The 24,175-nt window shown below is 43.0% G+C and overlaps 1 protein-coding gene across 1 annotated transcript; it reads left to right on the top strand.

Moving 5' to 3' along the window:
* The first annotated feature begins 1,615 nt into the window (after window positions 1-1,615).
* BLOC1S1 (biogenesis of lysosomal organelles complex 1 subunit 1) lies at window positions 1,616-24,095 on the top strand. The gene is made up of 4 exons (XM_044286839.1): window positions 1,616-1,986; window positions 3,521-3,593; window positions 9,143-9,275; window positions 21,251-24,095. The coding sequence occupies exons 1-4, from the start codon at window positions 1,926-1,928 to the stop codon at window positions 21,359-21,361; spliced, it is 378 nt and encodes a 125-aa protein (XP_044142774.1). The 5' UTR covers window positions 1,616-1,925; the 3' UTR covers window positions 21,362-24,095.
* The last annotated feature ends 80 nt before the right edge of the window (window positions 24,096-24,175 follow it).

The following is a 24,175-nucleotide window of genomic DNA, read 5'->3' as shown; positions in this document are numbered from 1 at the left end:
TTACCATGGTGATAGATCATGTGATGACCGGAGTGACGTCAACACAGGTCCTGTTCCTGAAATGACTGCTCACCACAAGGCCTATTCAGCATAGGAGACAGAAGAGATGCCGGGGGTACGCGATCAAGTGGACTAAGGCGAGTTAAATTATTATAAAATTTTTTTAACCCCTCCAGCACTATTGTACTATGCATTCTGTATTCAGAATGCTATTATTTTCCCTTATAACCATGTTATAAGGGAAAATAATACAATCTACAGAACATACAGAACATACAGAACACCGATCCCAAGCCCGAACTTCTGTGAAGAAGTTCGGGTTTGGGTACCAAACATGCGTGATTTTTCTCACGCGAGTGCAAAATGCATTACAATGTTTTGCACTCGCGCGGAAAAATCGCGGGTGTTCCCGCAACGCACGTCTGAAAGAGGCCTTAAGCTGTGCCTGTAGCAGGACTTGACAAGCAGCCAGTAAAACCCCCCAAAGACTTAAATAGTATTATATTGCACTTTATGGTACAAACAATCAAAGGATCGCAAATCCCCTAATTGGATTAAACATTACAGTAAAAAAATATATATTTTAATCACCCCTTTCTCAATTTACAAATAAATATAAAAATAAACTTAAAAAACAAAATGATGTGTCCAAAAATGTCCGAACTATTAAAATCTAAAAATATTCATAAAAATTTCATAATATAAAACATTTTGGTCACCTTGCCCCCCCCCCCCCCAAAAAAAATTTGACCAATAAATGTTCAGAAAGACGTATGTACCCTAAAATAGTACTAATATAAATTACAACTCGTTCAGCAAAATACAAGCCCTCACACGGCTCTGTAGATGAAACCATAAAAAAGTAATGGCTGTCAGAATATGGCAATGCAAAAGAAAAAGGTTCATTTTTTTTTAAGTATTTTTTTTGTTTCAAAAGCAGTAAAACACAATAAAAACTATATAAATGTGGTACCGCTGTAATTGTACTGACTCCCACAATAAGGTCATGTCATTCTTAGAGCACAATGAACGCTCTAAAAATAAAAACTAAGAAAAAATAAATAAAAAAAGATTTAGGCTACTTTCACACTAGCGTTTTTGCTGGATCCGGCAGGGTTTAGCAAAAAACGCTTCTGTTACTGTTAAGACAACCGTTGCATCCGTTATAAACGGATCCGGTTGTATTATCTTTATCATACCCAAGACGGATCCGTCATGAACTCCATTGAAGGTCAAAGGAGGACGGATCCGTTTTCTATTGTGTCAGAGAAAACTGATCCGTCCCCATTGACTTGCTTTCGGGGTCACGCCGGACCCGTCTTGCTCCGCATCCCAGGACGGAAAGCAAACTACATGTTGCGGTTTGCTCTCCGGTATGGAGCACTCCGTTCAGTTTTGTCCCCATTAACAATGAAAAACTGAAGCGGTTTTTTACGGTATTGAGGCCCTATGACGCATCCCAATACCGGCAAACTAACGCACTAGTGTGAAAGTAGCCTTAAATACGTTGTTTTTTTTAAATCACTCAACACTTTTCCCCCCTGATTTTTCAAATGGTGCCATTAAAAAATACAACTTGCATTGCAAAAATAAACCCTCATATGGCTGAGTAAGCGAAAAGGTAAAAAAAAGTTCTGGGTCTTGGAAATCATGCAGAAATGAAAATGCAATAATGCAAACTGGCCAGGTCCTTAAGGGGTTAATGGCAGACATTATGGGTCAATATCTGAGGGCGGGGCCTGTTTAAGGAAAACGTCTTCATGTCAAGCGTTCTTGAAAGTCGTCACGTGTGAACACGGCTAATAGCCGCCGCGCTTCCATGTACACACGCCATACAGGACCGAGCAGCAGGCACTAGCCCCCGCAGTCACGAGCTCTCCCGCCACTTCCGCTCAGTGCTCGTGGACCCGCACGTCACTCCCGCCATGCTCTCCCGGCTGCTCAAGGAGCACCAGACCAAACAGAACGAGAGGAAGGAGTTGCAAGGTGAGCGACCACCGCCCGCGGCCTAGCCGTCTGCCTGAAGCCCCCGGCCTGAGCATTCTCCATGGTAACCGGGCCTCCGTGTGTGGAGTGATAGGAGGGGCCGCTGCCAGTCACTGCTGTGCACAGGTCACGTGAAGCGTTTATTAATCCCTTGTGATGGGACACTGAACAGACAGGGGGAGAGTTTTTCAACACTGGTGTAAAGGAAAGCTAGCTTAGTTGCCCATAGTAACCAATCAGATTCCACCTTTCATTTTTTAAAGGAGCTGCGAAAAATGAAAGGTGGAATCTGATTGGTTGCTATGGGCAACTTTCCTTTACAGTAGTGTTGATAAATCTCCCCCACAATGGATGTAAGAAGAATGGACAGGTTGGGGCCCTCCTCCCTGCCAGAAGGTGGAAGTTTTTAGGGATGTATTTTGTGATGACTGTGGTATTTGGCGCTGTTGGGGTGGTATAATCTGCCACAATATGGTATTGCTGGCCCTGCCTACTTGTGTAGGCCCCGCTTTCCATCAGTCTGGGCCCCACTACAAAACGGGGCCACTTTTAGTGTGTATGTATATATATATATAATTATTATATAATAATAATATTTTTTTTAATTTTTTTTCCCCAGGGCCACTAAGTTCCCAGTCTGCCCCTGGTCTATGGCCATGTATGTTAGAAGATCTGCCAGTAATCCTGGGGGGCAAGCACAAATGTTAGCTAAAAACTATGGCAGATAGGGGCTCATGTTTTTACTCCAGGCACGTGGACTGCACACGCCTCGTCAGAAATTAGACATATCTAGCGAGATCACAGAGGGGGAAACTGCCGGCGTAAAAAGCCGGTCTCCGTAAATGTGCCCCTATGGGTTTTGTTGCAGAATTTTCCATGACTGAAAATCCGTTTCACTTATTTGAGCTTGCTGTCCTCAAGGGGTTCTCCAGGAATGATTTAAAATGGCTGCCAGCAACCTGCCTATACTACATATTGGTGAGTGGTCCTGTCAGGCTGCTCAGCCGTGATGGCATATCATAGGCAGGGTCACATCATTACCATCTATTGTAGAGCAGTGTATAGTGAGGTTTCACCATCGCATCCCTGCAAGTGGCGGCAACCATTCCTGCTCACTTTCTAGGACAGGTTGCTGGCGGCCATGCCCAGAGAACCCCTTAAAGAGGTTTCCCGCTACATGTACATCACCACTGCCGGCCAATCAATGCCATGAGAGGTGTTTTATATCTATGTATACTTTTGCACCATCCCCGGCCACCTGACCATTGGTTTCCGGCGTCAGGAATGCACAGAATGTGTGAGTAGAAATGTACACAGATATTTTACCTTGCAGTGGCAGCGCCCCCTAGTTTTGTTTCTTCATCCGTCTAGTGAGCCAGGCTGTGGTGGACACGAAGCGTCCTGGTCTGCTCGCTCCAGTCTGCCAATGCTCCTTCTACAAGCGTGCATGCTCCGCTTCCCCAGAGGATGGCGCGCGCTCAGAGTGTTATACCAGAGGCAGTAATAAGTAAGGATCTTTGTTTCTTTTTGACAGAGAAGAGAAGAAAGGAGGCCATTGCTGCGGCTACCACCCTGACAGAGGCTCTAGTAGATCATCTGAATGTGGGGTGAGTGACTACCTGCAGGGGTCTACATGATGTCCTCACCAGCCTGGAACATGGTGATGTCTGGACCTTACTGGTTGTAGAAATTAAAAATGTTTCTAAGGCCTCATGCACACAACCGTATATGTTTTGCGGTCTGAAAATTGCATCTCTCTAAAATATAGATTCGGGCACCGCCCCGTCCACATTTTATTTGTGGACCCGTTGTTTTCAATGGGTCCGTGGTCCGCATTTTTGCAGAACAGACATATGGATGCGGAAAGCACACTGATAATATGTGATAGACCATATTCTATGCTTGTCCGCAAAATATGGACCATTGAAGTCAATGAGTCTGCGAAAAAGTGCGGATGCAACATGGACTGGATCCGTCCTTTGCAAATCTGGGATTTGCAGACTGCAAAATGTACATGTGTGCATGGGGCCTTGGTGTATCTCCTGAACACACATACCATAAATATATATTTGTATTGTAAAATATAATAATAAAAAAAAAGAAAGATATGCAGAGGAGGAGTCGCTTAGAATGGGTTCACATCACATTTTGACGTGTACGTTAGGAAAAAAAAAAAGATACAAAAATGCAGCGCACCACGCTCTTGTATCCTGTGGAGTTCGGTAAACAAAAATTTTTTTTTTTTTTTTTTTTTTTTTTTTTTTTACAATAGAACTCCATGGTGAACGGACGCCACTGTATGGCATCAGTCTGAGGGCTCCGTTTAACGTATACATTTTTTGTATCTGGGGAAAAAACGTGATGTGACGCCACCCTTATGTTGATAAGGTCAGATTCCCACATCCATGTTCCGGCCGTGTTACGTATCACATCTCAACCATTGGTTTATATGGGTTTTCCAGTTACAAGAGAAAAATGGACAACTCGGGAGATCTACCTGTAGTAAAGAATAGATGTTTACTTCCAGTACTTGGCAGATTCTACACCGCCGCTTTGTTTTCCCGGGTGCTGCAGTGAAGTCACTTCTCCAACACGTGACCACTACAGCCAATCACTGTTGCAGCTGGGAAAACGGAGCATTGTCAGAAAAACCGAAGTAACGGCGCAGGATCTGTCAGGTAAATAATTATTTATTCTTTATTGCAGGTCGATCCCTTGAGTTGTCCAGTTTGGTATTAAAACCGGAAAACCCCTTTAACTGACCCTTTCTTGTGGCCATATAGTGACATATGCGAGGAACACAATGGGGCCGCAAAAGATGTGGACAGCACTCCGTGCATGAGGCCTAACAGCTAGGGGGCGCCTAATACACTTCTACTGTCCTATTAGGGCATTTTTAGTTAATAGAGGACTCGTAGCAACATTATTTTCTGATAATCTGCCTGACAGTGATGTACCTACAGTGGAGTCGGACCACACGACTACTATGACGGAGGGGTGGCCCAGCACTGGACTCGCTCTCTAGTGAAAACATTGCCTTGTTAGGCAGCTGCCACTAGGGAGAGATCAATGCAGAGATTATTACAGCTTCCTAGTTGTATAAATTCCTATGCGCTGAGCTCCCCCTAGTGGTGGCTGCTTTGTAATAGAAGGAAAGCAGATTTCTCAATGTATTTATGCCAGTTTTTGGTGTAAATACATTGTGAAATATGATGTCCAGAATGAGCTCCATATTTTTGAAGCATCTGTTCCACGTTTTCCAAAATAAATGTCAGATAAAGTGGGTGAGGCAGAAGGCAACATTTATATATATTTTTTATTACAGTTTGTATTTAATAAAAATTTATTCTGCTTGATTAAAAAAAAAAAAAAAAAAAAAGTATATTTGGCAGAAATTTAGGGCGTTGAACTTTGCATTCTGCATTGCTAGGTGGTCCATGTTATGGGTCCTTAGGATATCTGTGGGTGGTCTAAATGAAGCTTTACTGATTGTCAGTGGGATTACGATGCACAAAACAATGATTGGAAAATTGCTAATTTTCTAGACTTTTGGTCACAAGTGCAGGACTTTGGCAGCATTTGCAATTAGTCACAGGCGAATCTCAGAGTCTTCTTGTAGCGCTAGCTTTTTGGACTACTGGTGCCTGCTTGGTTTTGTTACACCCTACGCTCAGTACAGCCGGATCCACGTTTCCAGGGTGCGCTCATCATTACCAACTCTGCACTCTCATGGGCGGGTCAGTATACTGTGTCATTAATGGCTCTTCCTGGCAGGATTCTCATTCAGTGAGAGAAGCGGTAAATCCTTAGGCCCCTTTCACACAAGCGAGTTTTCCGTGTGGGTGCAATGCGTGACATGAACGCATAGCACCCGCACTGAATCCTGACTTATTCACTTCAATGGGTCTGTGTACATGAGCGTTTTCACGCATCAGTTCTGCGTTGGGTGAGAATCGCAGCATGTTCTATATTCTGCGTTTTTCTCGCAGCTCTGGCCCCATAGAAGTGAACGGGGCTTCAGTGAAAAATACATTGCATCCACAAGCAAGTGCGGATGCAGTGTGTTTTACACTAATCGTTGCTAAGAGATGTTTGTAAACCTTCAGTTTTTTTTTTTTTATCACGCGCATGAAAAACACATCAAAACGCATTGCACTCGCGCGGAAAAAAATGAACGCAATCGCAGACAAAACTGACTGAACTTGCTTGCAAAATGGTGCGAGTTTCCCTGAATGCATCTGGAACCAATCCGTCACGCTCGTGTGAAAGAGGCCTTATAATTATTTGTAATAATATTTTTCAGCCATTTACACGGAGTCTGATTCAGCACTTATGGGAGCGGTGCTACAGGTTTAAGACATCCTTTAGCTGTTAATATTAACTTCTTTTAAGTAGAATTATCTACAGATCTGATACCAGCCGCCAGGGTCTCCCTTTTTCTTTAAAGCACTGCAAAATCATTACTGCAAACACTTATTTATCACCAGTTGTCTGACCCAAATTTTGGTAGACCTAGATAACTGTGGGGCGGTGTAGGAAGACTAATGCTCATTTCTTTCCCGGCAGAAGTGAATTCAAAGGGTTTGCTTATATGACATATTTTAAAGGCTATGTACACCTTCAGGCGCACTTTTTTATGATTGTATTTTACCCTTTTTGGGCTAAAAATCTTTTTTTTCAATTGGTCTTCATTAAAAATATCAAGCCGTTGTGTCACAAAAGATTCAAGGGGTATTCCCACTTCAGACATTGGCGGCATATCTCTAGGGTGTGCCCCCAATGCGCTGCCTCCCTCCATTCATTCCTATGGTAGTGCCAAAAATAGGCGAGCAACACACTAGGCTATTTTCGCAGGTCCCATTGAAATTAATGGGAGGCGCACAGTGCAAGTGCAGCCACCGCCCCATTCACTTCTTTGGGGCTGACAGAAATAGCCGATAGCCCATTACTCAGCTATTTTTGGCGCTGTCATAGAAATGAATGGAAGGTGGGCCTCCAGGACTTTGTGGGCTCCATTTTAAGCATAGGTGCGGGTCCCAGAAATGGGACTTGCACCTATCAGACATTGGAGGAATATCCTAGTGATATGCCCCTAATGTCTGAGATGGGAATACCCCTTTAACTGTTTGTCTAGCTGTGAGAATCTCACTTTCACTTTGTGCAAATCCTCTAATAATCCTGATCTCTAATTTTATTAAGAGGTCATAAACACTTATTTAAGCCATGCTTTTATCAGTAAGGTAAGAACTGAGCTATCATGAGTGTTTATAAGGTCTGAGATAAGGAGCCGGCAGCTGAGCAGTCTGATGAAACAGAGTGAAAATTCAGATCCTACTACTAGAGAACCTTAGCCCTGTACAGAGAAAAGGGCTCCAAGTTTTTAATAAAGACCAATTTAAAAAAATGCTTTTTTAGTTCAAAATAAGTACAATGAGATAAAAGAAAAATCCTCCCCCCCCCCCCCCCAAAGGTGTACATAGCCCTCAACATGTAAATCCACTGCAGAAGTCCCAGATTTCTGTGGCGGAGGGATGCCACTATAAATACGTGTAGTAATTTTATGAGGAGTATTTCCAGCATATTGGCCACATTCACACTTGCAGCAAATTAAAGTTCAATACATGTGGTTTTGAGATGTAGTGTGAAAAACACGGGTTGCACGAGTGCCGTGGATTTATACTATGGATTTCAGCACTTCTACAGTATGTTCACAGGGCAGATTTTGAAAATCCACCTGCAAAATTCAGACCGGATTTTGGGCATAGTGTTTTTTTTTTTTTTGTTTTGTTTAGCTTGTGTGTGTGTGTGTGTGTGTGGTTTTTTTTTTTCCCCTGTTTTTTTTTTTTTTACCAACGGGTGTTTATTTCAATAGAAAACTGCATTCTCACCTTGTGGTTTCTGCGCATAGATCAGCACAGACGCATACGGAACAGTTTCCGAATCATTTCAATGGAAGATTGTGTGAATTCCATCCCAGGATAGGGCACGCTACTTCTATTTTCCACGCTTCTTTTTCCATGTTCTATGTCTTGTTCCATGTGCTGCTTACCATTGAAATGAATTGGAGGCTGTTTTGAGGCGTTTTTATGAGCCGACTTTGAGGCAGAAGCGTGCCAAAATTAGCGCCAAAAAACTGAATTGGCCTTTTAGTTTTATAGGGGTGAAATCTCTGGTAAATTTGAAACAAACTGGGGGGGGGGGGGGGGGGGGTGCCCGTGTACAGTCCGACACTCTTCCAGTGGGAGGCTTTGCAGGGACACCCCCAACTCCAAGTTAGCAATTCATTCATAAACTTCTAGTAGGAATAATGGAGAGATAACACAACAAGGTAATAGGAGAAGATTGCACGTAGTTATTAAACCAGACATGATAGGAGAGGTGCAACTGTAGCTGTTTGGTGGTGGAGGTAGCAAATCTGTGGGATAGGGCTGTGGATGAAATGGAGAAAGCGATACATGGCACTTTTGAGTGGCACTGGGGGGCAGTATGACTGTGGTAAGGGCTGTGACTGGCACTGCGGCAGTCAGAGCCTCCATGTTGTCATCCTAACGGACATTAGGACAGCACTGTCATTGGGGACGATGCAGCAGGTACAGTATATGGGGTATATAAAGTTTTGTTATTCAGCAAGTAATTGTCATGAAGTTCCTTCCAAAAAGAGGTTCTGCAGCAGCTAAGGACTGCATTTATAAGGAATAATGACAATACAATAAATGATTTACTCTTCTTTTGACTTCATCGTCCACCATGTAGGTATGTGTTTTCTTGCACTGTAACACCATGCTGACTTCTCTGCCTCAGAATACTAAATCTATTACCATTGTCTTCCTCAGTAAGCCATCTACTGTAATGTACAGTCAAGGCGGCGTAGAAGAGAATGTGGCCACCAAGGGGCGCTGTGTAATCATTTCTGAATTCTGAGATTTTTCTACATTGCAGTCTCCCATATGATTATGGGAATTTCCAGCACATCAAGCAGTAATGGATTCTGTTTTCAGTCCGGATCTATTTGCCATTGATTGTGTAATTCGATTGTCTTCCACGGTGTTGGGAAATTTAGGGAAATGAATTGCTGTACATGTGTGACAAGCCAAAATGTCATTACAGGAGTCATTCTTGTTTCCTTTTTTTTTTTTTTTTTTTTCTTCCAATGCAGTGTGGCCCAGGCTTATGTGAATCAGAGAAAGTTGGACCATGAAGTGAAGACACTGCAGATTCAGGCCGCACAGTTTGCAAAGCAGACGACGCAGTGGATCAGTCTGGTGGAAAACTTCAATCAGGCGCTGAAAGTGAGTCTCCCCGAGTCGCCACTCTCTCTTTGGACAAATTTTCAAATTTATAATATAAGGCTAGGTCTAGGGGTGTGTGTGTGTGTGTGTGTGTGTGTGTCGCTTGACAAAACGGGAGAAACTACACTGCAACGTATGTTGCTCGACACTCATGTCGCACAACATTTTTTGTGATAGGCAATGGCGCCACACTGCGACATGCTATGACTGCGACACGACAGTCGCACAAAAATCCAACTTGTTTTTTTTGCGACTGACGCGTCGCAGTGCAACACTCTAGACCAGGAGTACTCAAGTACTTTTTGTAAAGGTCCACATACCCGAGTCTGCTGTAGGATGAAGGTCCGAGCTGCAAAACAAAAAAATATATAAGGAGGGACAACACCATTGGCGTGTAGCGCTGCATTTTTTTAAATTAATTTATTTTTATATATTTTTTTACAATAATCCACACCTCCAAGCCCACCTAATCTAGTTTCTGTCGACCAAACAGTAACAATGTCCTTTCAGTGCCCCCTAACAATAATGATGCCCCTCAGACAGTATGGTATCCCTTTAGTGCTCCACAGAGTGTGATACCCCTAAGTGTATCCTCATAGCAGGGTGATCCCTTGGTGCCCCCACACATTATGATGCTCCTTAGTGCCCCTGACACATTGCAATGCCTCCTTAGTTCCTCCCCACAGAGTATGAATACGCTGAGTGCCCCCTTACAGTAGAATGATCCCTTAGCTGCCCCTCACGCAGAATGAGCCCCACTTAAAAGCCCCTAAAACAGTGATGTTCTCTACATGCCCCCCTTACACAGTATGCTGTACGCTTAAATGCTCCCCTCACAAAGTGATGCCCCTTAAATATCCCCCACACAGTATGATGTAACTTTAAGTATAAGAAGAAAAGATGGTTCCAGCACTTGTAATAACTCAGTTGCCTTTATTTCTTTTTTTGTAGCATGTAACTCACATGGACACAAACCTTCACCCCAGCATGGTTGACGCGTTTCGAACACAGGTGTGTTCTTAGGCTACTTTTACACTGGCGTTTTGAATTCCGTTTGTGAGATCTGTTTCAGGGCTCTCGCAAACGGTTCAAAACGGATCAGTTCTGCCCCAATGCATTCTGAATGGATAAGGATCCGTTCAGAATGCCTCGGTTTGGTTCCGTTCCGCCCCCATTCCACTCTGGATGCGGACACCAAAACTCTGCTTGCAGCGTTTTGGTGTCCGCTTGGCGATGCGGAGCCAAACGGATCCGTCCTGACTTACAATGTAAGTCAATAGGGACGGATCCGTTTTCACTGACACAATATGGTGCAATTAAAAACGGATCCGTTCCCCATTGATTTTCAATGTAAGTCTGAACGGATACAAGCGTTTGCATTATAGGTGCGGATCCGTCTGTACAGATACCAGACGGATCCGCACTTAACGCTGGTGTGAAAGTAGCCTTAGTCGTAACCTAATGAGAGATTCACTGCCACTTTTGTCAAGGGGGATAGAATCTTGCTTTTGACAATGCTTACTACGAAAAAACCTCTACCCTTTTATTCTATTATGTGTTGCGTCTTTCTTGTGTAGCAGAGCCAAATTAATGATGGCATTTGTGTAATGGGTTCTTATAGCATAATACATAAGATGCATTACTAATGTAATTTTATAGGTGTACTTTGTATTGTGTGATTGAGAGATATATATATATATATATATATATCTAGCAAAGAGAGAGCAGCAGCACTTGTGGATGTAGTCGGGTGCAGAAATCCTCTGACCTTAGGCCACTCGGTCAAGTATGTGTGTGTGTGTATGTATATGTATGTGTGTATATATATATATATATATATATAAAAAATATTTTTTTTTTTTTGGTGCGTGGCAAGTTAATGAGATTACCTGCACTGGGCTATTCCCACCCCCGGAAGTGATTGGAAGGGGGTGGTATATCTGCAGCCCTGCAGTGAACCTCTCGTTGGGTTACAACTAAGAACACACCTGTGTTCGAAACACGTCAACCATGCTGGGATGAAAATTTGTGTTAGGGATCGACTGATTATCGGAAGTACCGATATTATAGGCCGATAATAAGGATTTTGCACATTTATCGGTATCTGCATCTAACCTTGCCGATAATGCGTATAAAGCGAATACTAGTGAGCGCTTATGGAAGCACTCACTAGTATGCATCGGGTGTCGGGAGCAGGGAAGAAGCGCAGCAAGCGCTTCCAATACTCTCCCTCCCTGGTTTTCTTTAATGGGGCCCGCGTTGCACTGTCCTGACTCCGTACAGCGTCAGGACGCAGTGCGCGCACTATGACCTGACGCTGTATGCTGTCAGGTGACAGTGCAGCGCGGGCCGGGGAGCACAGGGGAGCGAGATGCCGGACCCAGAGATGGAGAAGTGAGGAGTTTTTTTTATTTTATTCATCTGATGTCTGATAGGGGTTAATAAAGTCAGTTAGAAGGGGGAGGAATGGTGTGGAAATTGGCATTTGGCACTAGTATATTATAAATGTAAATTATAAAATGACTACCAACTAAGGGCTTTATTAATTTATAATATACTAGTGCCAAATGCAAATTTCCACCACCTCAGTGACTACCAACTAATATAAGATATATTTAAAATATCGGTATAAATTATCGGCCTGAAAGTTCACAAATTATCGGCTCTAAAAAAAATCAATATCGGTCGATCCCTAGTTTGTGTCCATGTGAGTGACATGCTACAAGAAAGAAATAAAGGCAACTGAGTTATTACAAGTGCTGGAACCATCTTTTCTTCTTATATTCTACAAGAGCGATTGTAAGGTGAGCTGGTTTACATTTATGTACCCTTAAGTAGATTTCACATAGTATGATGCCCTTTTAAGTAGCCCCCCTCATAGATTATGCCCCTTTAAATGGCCCCAACTTTGATGCCCGCTTAATAATTATGCACCCTTTGGTGGTCGTCCTCAGAGTTATGCCCCCTAGATGGCCCGCCACACAGTTATGCCCCCTTTAATGGAACTCCACAGAGTTATACACCTTTAGACTCCTTCCCACAAAGTTATGCTCCCACAGTGCTGCCCTCTCCAGTAGGGATCGACTGATATTGATTTTTTTTTTAGGGCCGATACCGATAATTTGTGAACTTTCAGGTCGATAGCCGATAATTTATACCGATATTCTGGGAATTTTCATTTTTGAAAAAAAAATAAAAAATTCCCACAAATCGGCTGAAAATGAATGTTTATTGTTAATGTGTATATATTTTTTTTTTTTTTGTAAATCTTTCTTTTTCATTTATACTTAATATTTTGGTGTTTTATTTTTATTTTTGTAACTTTTTTTTTTTTTTACTAACTTTTAGCCCCCTTAGGGACTAGAACCCTTGTCCTATTCACCCTGATAGATCTCTATCAGGGTGAATAGGATCTCAAACTGTCCCTGCTGCCCTGTGCTTCCCCTGTGCTTCAATAGCGTCCTGGCTGCCATGGTAACCGATCGGAGCCCCAGCATTACACTGCTGGGGCTCCGATCGGAGGAGCAGGGGAGAGGGGATCCTGTGGGGTGGGGGGCACACTGCGCCACCAATGTTTTTAATACTGGGGGGGGGGCGCACTGCGCCACCAATGCTTAATTCTGAGGGGGGGGGGGGCGCACAGCTCATAGCCAGGCTATGAGCTGTGCGCTGCGATTGGCCAGCACTGCAGCAAGGGACACGCCTCCTACAAAAAATCAGTCAGAGGGAGCACAGACACCGGAGCCTATACCGGGCGAACGGAGCGGCTCCCAGGCATACTACTAAGTGCAGGGGGACCCCTGGGCGCCACTCTGCCCACTGATCTAGTTAGTTTTTAGTTTGTACAGTAGTGAAAGGTCCTCTTTAATTTGTAACTGGAGAAAGCACTATGTGGGCATTGTGGCTGTAAAAAAGAGCGTTTTTGTACTGGCACATAACGGGGCCTCTAAAAGGGGGCATTTTTTTGTTCTTGGCACACATTGTAAGAAAGCATTTTTGTACTGGCAGACATTCTAAGGTGGCCACTATGGGGACATTTGTTCTACAGCGGACATTAAAGGGTTTTTGTTTTTTGTATTGGCACACGTCATAAGGGAACCCTTTTTTCCTTTTTTTTTTTTGTCCTTTAATTGATTTTCAAGCATATTATCCATGTTGAGAAGTAAACAGTATACACAAAAAAAAGGAAGATCCAAAATAACAATAGAGAAAAACATGATACATGGTATTATCACCTTTACATATACAGTATAAGACATGAGACTGGAATACTTTGTATATACAATTGTAAGAGAATTTTAATAGCCAGCAACCAGAGAGACCTAAAAAGAGGGCCTGCACCTGGGCTAGTGGGCCCGTAGACATTCTTTTATAGTAAGGCGGTCGGCTGCGTAGTGGAATGCGTGCTAGAAAGCCACATCAGCCATTGGTTGTGTGCTCTTATCCTGGATTGCAAGGAGTGAGCAAAAACCAGCTCATGCATCATATGTAAGTTTACCATTTGGGTAACTTCCGATATGTTAGGGGTGACAGGTTGTTTCCAATGTCTCGCTATTACCTTTCACGTAGCCATGACACTAACCATCGGAAGGACGGCTGAATGGCATCTAGACCATTGCTCAGAATCGCCAGTTCTGCAGACAAGGGAGTGTGGGTGTCCAAGACCTCTTCCAACAGCTTTTCTGTCTCTCTCCACAATAGTGAAACTGCTGGGCAGAACCACCACATATAGGAGGGGGAGCCCCTTGAGCCACACTTGCGCCAACATGGGGAAGAGAAGTTCGGGGCTATATGCGACAGTCTGTCCGGAGTAGGGTTGGGCGATATAAAAAAATATTTGCACGATAACTATATTAAGAAATGTATCGGGATAATATATATATATATATATATATATATATATATATATATATATATATACATACATATAACACTTGGGGCCACAAGGAGACGTTATACCGTATGGGGGCAGCCACAAGGAGACTTTATACTGTATGGAAAAATTCCCATAACACCTAAGTAATTGCCATAAGCGTGGTAATAAACCCTATTAACACCAAAAAGGCCACGCAAAACTAGTAAAATTAAGTCTTTATTAAATCCAATCCAATCCAATTCAATAAAAAAAAATATCATAGAATAATCACATCAATACGGTTAAAAAATGGATCCTATGTAGCAACACGTGGTAGGTAACGCCCACTACCAGCGGTCTGCAAATGCCAAAAGTATAGAAACAAGTCCACAAACAAATGGAGCCCATAGGTCACTGTACAATATAGCAAAAGTGAGTCAGATAGGTACAAACACTAATCACAAAAATAATAACTATAATGAATGTGAAAGAAGAGCCAAAGAAAGTTCCCAGCAGTCCAAAAATTTCACATAAGACTCACTCCATCAGGTAATACCTTAAGCACAGTGATCCATGGAGTTATACAGCATGGGGGCAGCCACAAGGAGACGTTCTACTGCATGGGGGCAGCCACAAGGAGACGTTATACTGCATGGGGGCAGCCACAAGGAGACGTTATACTGCATGGGGGCAGCCACAAGGAGACGTTATACTGCATGGGGGCGGTGTGTGGTAGTGTAAGGACACCTCTTACGATCCATGTTACTGGGGTAAGATCCTATTAGGATAATTTGTGGAGGAAATCTTCTTTGGGAGATTTTAAAGAGGTCAGGGCTCCACATGGGCTAGAAGTGACAACTGGTATGGGGGGGGGTCATTCTATGGTGATGTCACTCTCCACCCCCCCCCCCCCCCCCCAAAATAGCAGTACATGAGAAAGAGGACTTCAAATATGAAGTTCTCCTACCCCTATATATCACCCCCATGGATAGTGACTGCAGTCATTACCTGAAGGAGGAGTAGTGAAATAGCCAGGGGTTATGTTAGCAGTCAGTAGTGGGCTGTCGGTCACAAAGGGCGACGCAGCTGAAAACACAGGAAACGCTATCAATGTAAACCATCAGTCTACCGGAGCCCAGTACACACGATATATATACACGCCATGTATGTACACAGTGACCTCTCTATTCATATGCGTATCGCATCACAGGTGGACAACCTGTGACAGTGGAGTGAAGACACATGCGTTGGTGACACATATTAATGTTTGTACAAAGTCTTGGTAAAGTTGCAGCAGATGGCAGCAAGATCACTTACTGCTTTATACAGTCAGGTCCATAAATATTGGGACATCGGCACAATTCTAAAATTTTTAGCTCTATACACCACCACAACGGATTTGAAACGAACAAGATGTGCTTTAACTGCAGACTGTCAGCTTTTAATTTGAGGGTATTTACATCCAAATCAGGTGAACGGTGTAGGAATTACAACAGTTTGCATATGTGCCTCCCACTTGTTAAGGGACCAAAAGTAATGGGACAGAATAATAATCCTAAATCAAACTTTCACTTTTTAATACTTGGTTGCAAATCGTTTGCATTCAATTACAGCCTGAAGTCTGGAACGCATAGACATCACCAGATGCTGGGTTTCATCCCTGGTGATGCTCTGCCAGGCCTCTACTGCAACTGTCTTCAGTTCCTGCTTGTTCTTGGGGCATTTTCCCTTCAGTTTTGTCTTCAGCAAGTGAAATGCATGCTCAATCGGATTCAGGTCAGGTGATTGACTTGGCCATTGCATAACATTCCACTTCTTTCCCTTAAACTCATCAATAAATACAAGAGAACCAGTTCCATTGGCAGCCATACATGCCCACGCCATGACACTACCACCACCATGCTTCACTGATGAGGTGGTATGCTTAGGATCATGAGCAGTTCCTTTCCTTCTCCATACTCTTCTCTTCCCCTCACTCTGGTACAAGTTGATCTTGGTCTCATCTGTCCATGGGATGTTGTTCCAGAACTGCGAAGGCTTTTTTTAGATGTCGTTTGGCAAACTCTAATCTGGCCTTCCTGTTTTTTGAGACTCGCCAATAGTTTCCATCTTGTGGTGAACCCTCTGTATTCACTCTGGTGAAGTCTTCTCTCGATTGTTGACTTTGACACACATACACCTACCTCCTGGAGAGTGTTCTTGATCTGGCCAACTGTTGTGAAGGGTGTTTTCTTCACCAGCTAAATAATTTTTCGGTCATCCACCACAGTTGTTTCCGTGGTCTTCGGGTCTTTTGGTGTTGCTGAGCTCACCAGTGCGTTCCTTCTTTTTAAGATTGTTTCAAACAGTTGTTTTGGCCACACCTGATGTTTTTGGTAACTCTCTGAGTTTGTTTTGTTTTTTCAGCCTAATGATGGCTTGCTTCACTGATAGTGACAGCTCTTTGGATCCCATCTTGAGAGTTGACAGCAACAGATTCCAAACGCAAATAGCACACTTGAAATGAACTTTGGACCTTTTATCTGCTCATTGTAATTGGGATAATGAGGGAATAACACACACCTGGCCATGGAACAGCTGAGAAGGCAATTGTCCCATTACTTTTGGTCCCTTCACAACAAGTGGGAGGCACATATGCAAACTGTTGTAATTCCTACACCGTTCACCTGATTTGGATGTAAATACCCTCAAATTAAAGCTGACAGTCTGCAGTTAAAGCACATCTTGTTCGTTTCATTTCAAATCCATTGTCATGGTGTATAGAGCCAAAAATATTACAATTGTGTTGATGTCCCAATATTTATGGACCTTGCTGTATGTTAGCTTGCCCCATGGGTCAGAGAAAAGTCTATTTGTTAGGTCCCACCGAGTTCTAGTCATATGCCACTCAAACTACTGCGCTGACAAGAGGCAGAGGAGCAGAGCAAGACGAGAGGCGGCGGAGGTGGAGCAGAGCAAGGTGAAAGGCGGCGTCTGCGAAGCACCAGACCTGTGCGGCAGTTTATGACAGGTTTATATAAAGTGGGGGGTGAAAAAAGCCTGCTCGTCCCTGCAGCCAGGTTCAGCCCTCCGCGCGCTAGTGGTAATGCAGGAGGCAGAGGCCAGTAACCGGGGAACGTAAGAGCAGGTGGCAGGAAGCGGACATTTTAGAAGCAGTCAGCACATATGCGACCGCTCCTATGACGTCATCAAATACTGCGGTTAATTAGGAAACGGTATTACCGTTTTTTAATATCTCTGCATATTGTGGATACTGGTATATCGCTCAAACCTACCAACGTAATAGAATTTTTCTACTCTGTTCAGCATGGTTAATGCAGTGAGAGCTTTTAATTGCCCAATATATGGCGGATTTCCATTGTTCCAAGGGGAAGGATTTGTTTAATTCATCTGCCCATCTGAGCATGTATGGATCTTTTGATTCCTGCATAGGGGACAGGAGTTCAGAGTAGATTATAGAGACATCTACGGTTTAGACCCTTGTCAGAGACTAGGAGGTGGAGCCGAGGTTTGCAGTGTTAGGCCTCATACACACAAACGTATTTTTTTTTCCGCTTCTGTTCTGTTTTTTTTTTTTTTTTTAAGACTGTATCCGGACCCATTCACTTCAATGGGTCTGCAAAAACAACGGAAGGTACTCCGTGTGCATTTCGTTTCCATATTTATGTTCCGCAAAAAAGTAGTGCATGTCCTATTATTGTTTGCAAATCGCGGTCAGAGGCCCCATTCAAGTCAATTGGTCCGCAAAAAATACGGAACACATCTGTATTTTATCCGTATTTTGCGGATCCATACTGTAGAAAAACTATGGCCCAGCCCATATTGCTCATGTGTTTGGTGATTAATAAGTTACTGTTTCCGATCCTCAAAAAAACGGATCACATACAGAAACCATACAGATATGTTTTCTAAAATAACGGAACGGAAGAGGACTTAAATCGGCAGAAAAAACTCAGATACTGAACAACGGATCTGTGAAAAACGGGCCGAAAAACAACGGTCGTCTGCATGAGCCCTTAGTGAGAGATTGTGTTCGTATCTGCAAATATTGGTAAAAGGTAGAATTGGAAATAGAAAAGGACTTCTGTAGAGAGGCAAACTCCAGAAGAGTATGACCCTGGTACAGCTGACCAATGGAATTAATCCCCTTAGACATCCATAAGGATAGGTTGAGATGGAGGATATGGTGTTCCAGCACTGTAAGCGGGAAATCTGGGATATGAAATGGGGTGGAAGGAAGTGAACGGAGGAGGCAGTCCCATGCAAAAAGGGAAGTCTGCATGGTGAGTAGAGGGAGATATGTGAGCTTGCTTAGGGTATGGGCTGCTAAGAAAGCGTTGAGAGAATGTCCTTTTAATTTTAATAAAGGACTCCTATCTGGAGCCATCTTTGAGGATTGGACGGACGTCACCACTCCCTAGTCTGGTCTACCAGGCTAGCTATATAATATTTGCGAAGATCTGGGACCCCTAACCCTCCATTCTTTATAGAGGGAAACATGGCCCCTTTTGAGACTATAAGAGAACACTTTTTGTATTGGCACACATAAGAGGGCGATTTTGTACTGGCACACGTTGCAAGGGGGAATTATTTTACTGGCAAACATTATAAGGGGTCATTTTTTATTTTTTTTTGTACAGGCCCACATTTTAGAGGGAATTTTTACTACTGGGGGCATTATTTCTTCTGGGGGCAAAGTGAGGGACATTATTACTATTGGGTGCACTGTTACCACTCTGCACTCTGGAAGAGAATTATTACTATTGGTGGGACTTTTGTTAGGACAGTTACACCAGAGGCACCCTGCCACAGTATCAGCTTATTTTTGAGGACACCATTTGCTGTCCATAGTTATTTTTTAGGGCACTGTGTGCCAATAACTATTGAAGGGGAACGGTGTGTGTGGTAATAGTATTTTCTGGGGGATTATCTGTTTCTGCTGTATAGTATTGGGAAGCACAGTGGGCACAGTATTAGAGGTGGCAGGATTGGGTTTAGTTGTCAAACTCTGCAGAGACAGTAGATTGCTGAAACAGACAGTCTGGTCTGAATGGAGACAATAAAGAAAGGAACGTCTTCATTACCCTGTATGCTTTGTAGCTCTGTATGTAATGTTTCCCAAGTATGCCTTTAACATATGGAGCTGAAGGGAATGGTTAGGTTGCAAAATTGGCATTGGGGGGTTGGGGCGCTGTTTTAGTTTTCACCTCAGGCAGCAGAAAGGCTAGGTGCTAGCAGTGTAAGCAGTTTATCACAGTAGTACATCTGCAACTACTAGCCTTCTGCACCCTCTGGAAGATTTTCACAAGCCAATATGTTAAAAAAAAAAAAAAAAAATGAAGGAAATGCAAGTATATATTATGTCTATCTAGCTAGGTGTAACCAGTTGTGTATATAGGCCCATATTATACCGTTGCATTATATACACTACTATATTATACGGTTACAAGCCTGAACTTGCGAAACACCTTAGGAGGCTTTGCTGAACAAGAAGCAAACTCCCAAGCATAACCATCATCTTCCCACAGGTTCTTGTTAAATCGTAGCAGCTGCCTCCTTCTAGACTTTGCCGAGGCAAGCACATCTTACCCTTGTATGTAGAAAGGGCAGATTGATCTTGGTTTTTAATTAAAGGATAACTGTCACACTTAGACCCTAATTTCATTTTTCATATATGTAGTTACTAATAACATGATATTCCAGAATCAGGTACTATTAGACTGACTTACCCCATGTTTAATAAGATTCAGCCCTTAGCAACCAGTCTGCATAAAACTGCAATTTCACTATTCAGTTAAGATGGCTGCCACTGCCCTCACCCTGAGGCTAATCCCGCCTGCCCCCACTAGCCAGTAACAATAGCCCCCCAAAAGTGTCAGTAACCAGAGCCCTCCCCCCTAAAGGGTTAATCTCCTGCAGCACAAAGGGGTCCTCTTACCACATGTTGCTTTCATTTATACACTGAGCAGATGGCAGATCTCCCTTCCCTGGTCTGCGCTGCTTCAGCTCTGCATTGTCCCAGTCTGCTGAGTGAGGGAGCTTCTGCCAAGCGCAGGGACAGGGAGAAGTGCACACAGCCCAGGCACTGTTATCAGCTGCTGGGGAGGACCTGGCTTTAATCAATACTGACAGCCAGGGACTGTAAGTAAATGTGACCTTGCACGCTGCGTGCTTCTGCGCCCTCCGTCCTTCAACAGGTAGACGGACCTGCATAGCAAGCCTATTTTAAGCACAGGTAAAAGCAGGCAGTACAGGGAACAAAACTATGGAATTAAGGGGTAATTGAATACACAGTGAAAAGTTGAAATAGGACCACCAAGTTGATATTAAACACCACACTCCAATAATCTAATCCCCCACCCCCCACCCCCCCCCCCCCAAAATAAAAATACAACAGTTATACTTTAAACAGTTGATTTTCCAAAAGCTTGCTCTGCCTGGATCAGTCAGTTGACCATCAGCCTCCTATGAGCAGCTATGAAATATGAGTAGTGAGGGGTAGCCTATGAAATTGTGAATCCTGTGCTGCCCTCACCGGGGTGCAACTCAGCCTTTCTGAAACCACATACTCGTTAATTCAAGCATATTGGGAAGTTGCAATAAAAACTGTGTCCTTCTACTAATAAGGCCTCATACACACGACCGTTGTGTGCATCCGTGGCCGTTGTGCCGTTTTCCGTTTTTTTTCCACGGACCCATTGACTTTCAATGGGTCCGTGGAAAAATCGGAAAATGCACCGTTTGGCAGCCGCATCTCCTATTTTTTTTTTTTCACGGCCAATGGTTCACGGACCCATTCAAGTGAATGGGTCTGTGAAAAATCACGGATGCACACAAGATTGTCATCCGCGTCCGTGTCTGTTTTTTCCTATCATTTCAATGGCAAACTTGACTTAGATTTTTTTTTTTCATTTTTCATGTCCGTGGATCCTCCAAAAATCAAGGAAGACCCACGGACGAAAAAACGGTCAATGACGTACGGACCCCGTTTTTGCGGACCATAAAAAAAACGGTCGTGTGCATGAGGCCTAACACTAAACTTTATGTCCCTATGCGTGAATGCATTTGCACACTGTTTAGATTATTTTCATAATTTTTTTTTTTCTTTTTTTTAATACAGGAGATTGGCGACGTGGAGAACTGGGCCAGAAGTATTGAAAAGGACATGCGCATAATCGCCAGTGCTTTGGAATATGTGTATAAAGGCCAACTCCAGCCTTCTGCCTCCTGAGCTGCAGCTGCAGCACAACTAGGACTCCCGCAGCCTAACGACTTCTATGCCACAACGTATTGGGATGACTTTGAAGAAGGAATCTAGTTCTTGTGGCTTAGCTTTGGCTTTTTGATATGCTGAACGGTTTATTGTGCCATCCTACCAAGGTTGCATAATGATTTCATTTTGCAATAATATCTTGTAAGAGAGGACTAACATGGAAGTATTATGCTACATCTTATGGGAAATAGAATATTTAGCAATGAATAGCTTAGGCTACTTTCATACCCGCGTTTTGGCTTTCCGTTTGTGAGATCCGCCATGGGCTCTCACAATCGGTCCAAAACGGATAAGTTTTGCACTAATGCATTCTGAATGGAAAAGGATCCCCTCAGAATGCATCAGTTTGCCTCCGATCAGTCACCATTCTGCTCTGGCGGCGGACACCAGAACGCTGGCTTCTTGGCGAAAAACGAAACTGAGCTAAACGGCACACAATGTAAGTTAATGGGGACAGATCCATTTTCTGGCACAATAGAAAACTGATCTGTCTCCCATTGACTTTTAATGGAGTTCATGACTGATCCGTCTTGCCTATGTTACAGATAATACAAACGGATCCATTCATGACGGATGCATGTGGTTGAATTATTGTAACAGATCAGTTTTTGCTGATCCATGATGGTCTGAAAGTAGCCTTACTGTTAAGTCAGAAAAATTATTACATGCTCTATCAACTTATACAAAATATCCGGGTTTTCTAAATGTGCTTAACATATGCCTACCCAGTTCTTTTATTCCCTCAGATGACTGTTTTTCTGAACTTTGTTTTCTTCTTCGTGCTGTGTATTGAAGATTTTGAAACATCTTTATTGCTAAGTGGAGAAAGTCAGCAAGCAGCTTAGCTACTGTAGACTGCCCGTGTTCATGTGCCAGTGTCTTGAGAATGCTAAATTTTATGGGAACTGTCACCATGAAAATGCAAAATAATCTGCAGGCAGCATGATATAGAGCAGGAGATGCTTAGCAGATTGATATATAGTTTTGGGAGTGGGAAAGACTAAGTAAAACTTCTAATTTACTCTCTTAAATTCCGCCTCCTTGACTTCAAAGTCTAGAAGAAGCACAGATATAAATGAATAAATAAGTTTTACTGATCATTTCCCCTCAAAACTATCTATCAATCTACTAAGCTCCTCCTGCTCTATACCATGCTGCCTGCAGCTCAGACCCCATGTTCAATGTGACTAGTTCCTGTTAAATGATCACTAACTGTTCACACAGCTTTACATAAATCAGTAGTACAAGTGATCATAAAAAACTTTGTAATATATCTTACCAGAGAAATATGGTTTGTTCACCTGTAACAGCTGCTAACTCCTTCTTGAAACGGACTGGCTCATAAAGATACCAGATTACACATGTAAGGACCCTGTCACAGGAGTGAGTTTTCCGCGCAGGTGCGATCCATGAAGTGAACGGATGTGTTTTTCACATAATTTCTGTGTCGCGTGAGAATCGCTGCATGTTCTATATTCTGCGTTTTTCACACAGCCCTGGCCCCATAGAAGTGAATGGAGTTCAGTGAAAAATGTATTGCATCCGGATATAACCTGGATGCAATGCGGTTTTCCCTGATGGTTACTAGAAGATGTTTGTAAATCTTTTTTTTTTTTTTTTTCATGTGCTTGAAAAATGCATTAAAACTGAATGCACCAGCTTGGAAAAAAAACTAAAACACTAAACGTAATTGCAGACAAAACTTGCGAAATGGTGCAAGTTTCACTGAACACATCCTGACACAATCCGCATCCTTCGTGTGAAAGAGGCCCAACAGAAGTCTGTGGAGAGGTGAGGAGTAGGAGTGAGCAAGAACTGAGTGGGACAGGACAGCGAAATTCAGCCAGCTTAATTGACGGTTTCCATCTCAGCCCAAGTGCTTTATTTACATCCATACAAGTCTGTATATATCCTCCATGATCCTGGGGCTGCTTCTGCCCAAGTAAGAGTCTTCATCCACCAGTTGTGAGAGAACTGCTAACTAGAGATCTATTATAGAGGAGAGAACTGCTACAAATGCCAGAAACACATAATATAGTGTTATTCCTCATGAACACACATTGTACTATTGACTAATGAAAAGCTTATTAAAAACTAGGTGCGCTGGAAAGTAGCTGTCCGTCTTGTTAAAAGGGTCGCCTAAGCTGAAACAGGTTATCCTGATGAATAGACAATTGGTGAACAACTCAATTCTGCGGCAGAAATCATTCAGTTGCCCACATGAGAAATAAAGAATTGCGTGTTTAATGTTGAAATCTAAGGTCTGTCTACGTAATGCACATCCATAGCAAGAAATGCTCTTTGCCTAATAGATTGCTGAACAGTATACTACCCTTCTGTTAGCTCAAAATCCCTAATAGAGTATTTAAAAATGGTTCTTCTAAACCAGACAACCCCTTTTAGGTCAGTGCCTACCACACTAGAACGCCTATTGCAATGCTGCATTGTCTCCTGACTTCTTATGATATCGCAGGGTGGAGCATGTTTATCAAAGATGGTGGACACGGACACAAGTATCTGCTCAAAGTTTTATGGCTGCTCTTGATATTTAGACAACTAATAAAAGTAAATTAAGGCATGGCTTATTGAATTAAGCTCATCAAACAATTGTCACTGGATTGTGAAAATAAAGGTATTTTCAATCTCCATGACAAGCAATGTCCACACCTGTCTAATAAAGTCTTTTACATGACATTTGCATTTGGATCTCTGGGCCCAGGATGCTTGGATATGCTAGAAGAACACCTAAAGTGCCAACTGAGGACTTGACTG

This window comes from Bufo gargarizans, chromosome 3, assembly GCF_014858855.1.
Source record: "Bufo gargarizans isolate SCDJY-AF-19 chromosome 3, ASM1485885v1, whole genome shotgun sequence".
NCBI lineage: Eukaryota > Metazoa > Chordata > Amphibia > Anura > Bufonidae > Bufo > Bufo gargarizans.
This window is presented reverse-complemented; position numbering and strand designations above follow the sequence as displayed.

Coding starts and splice junctions, on each gene's coding strand:
- BLOC1S1 (XM_044286839.1), top strand. CDS start 1,926: ATGCTCTCCCGGCTGCTCAAGGAGCACCAGACCAAACAGAACGAGAGG. Junction 3,594..9,142: donor GTAGATCATCTGAATGTGGG/GTGAGTGACTAC, acceptor CTTCCAATGCAG/TGTGGCCCAGGCTTATGTGA. Junction 9,276..21,250: donor ACTTCAATCAGGCGCTGAAA/GTGAGTCTCCCC, acceptor TTTTTAATACAG/GAGATTGGCGACGTGGAGAA.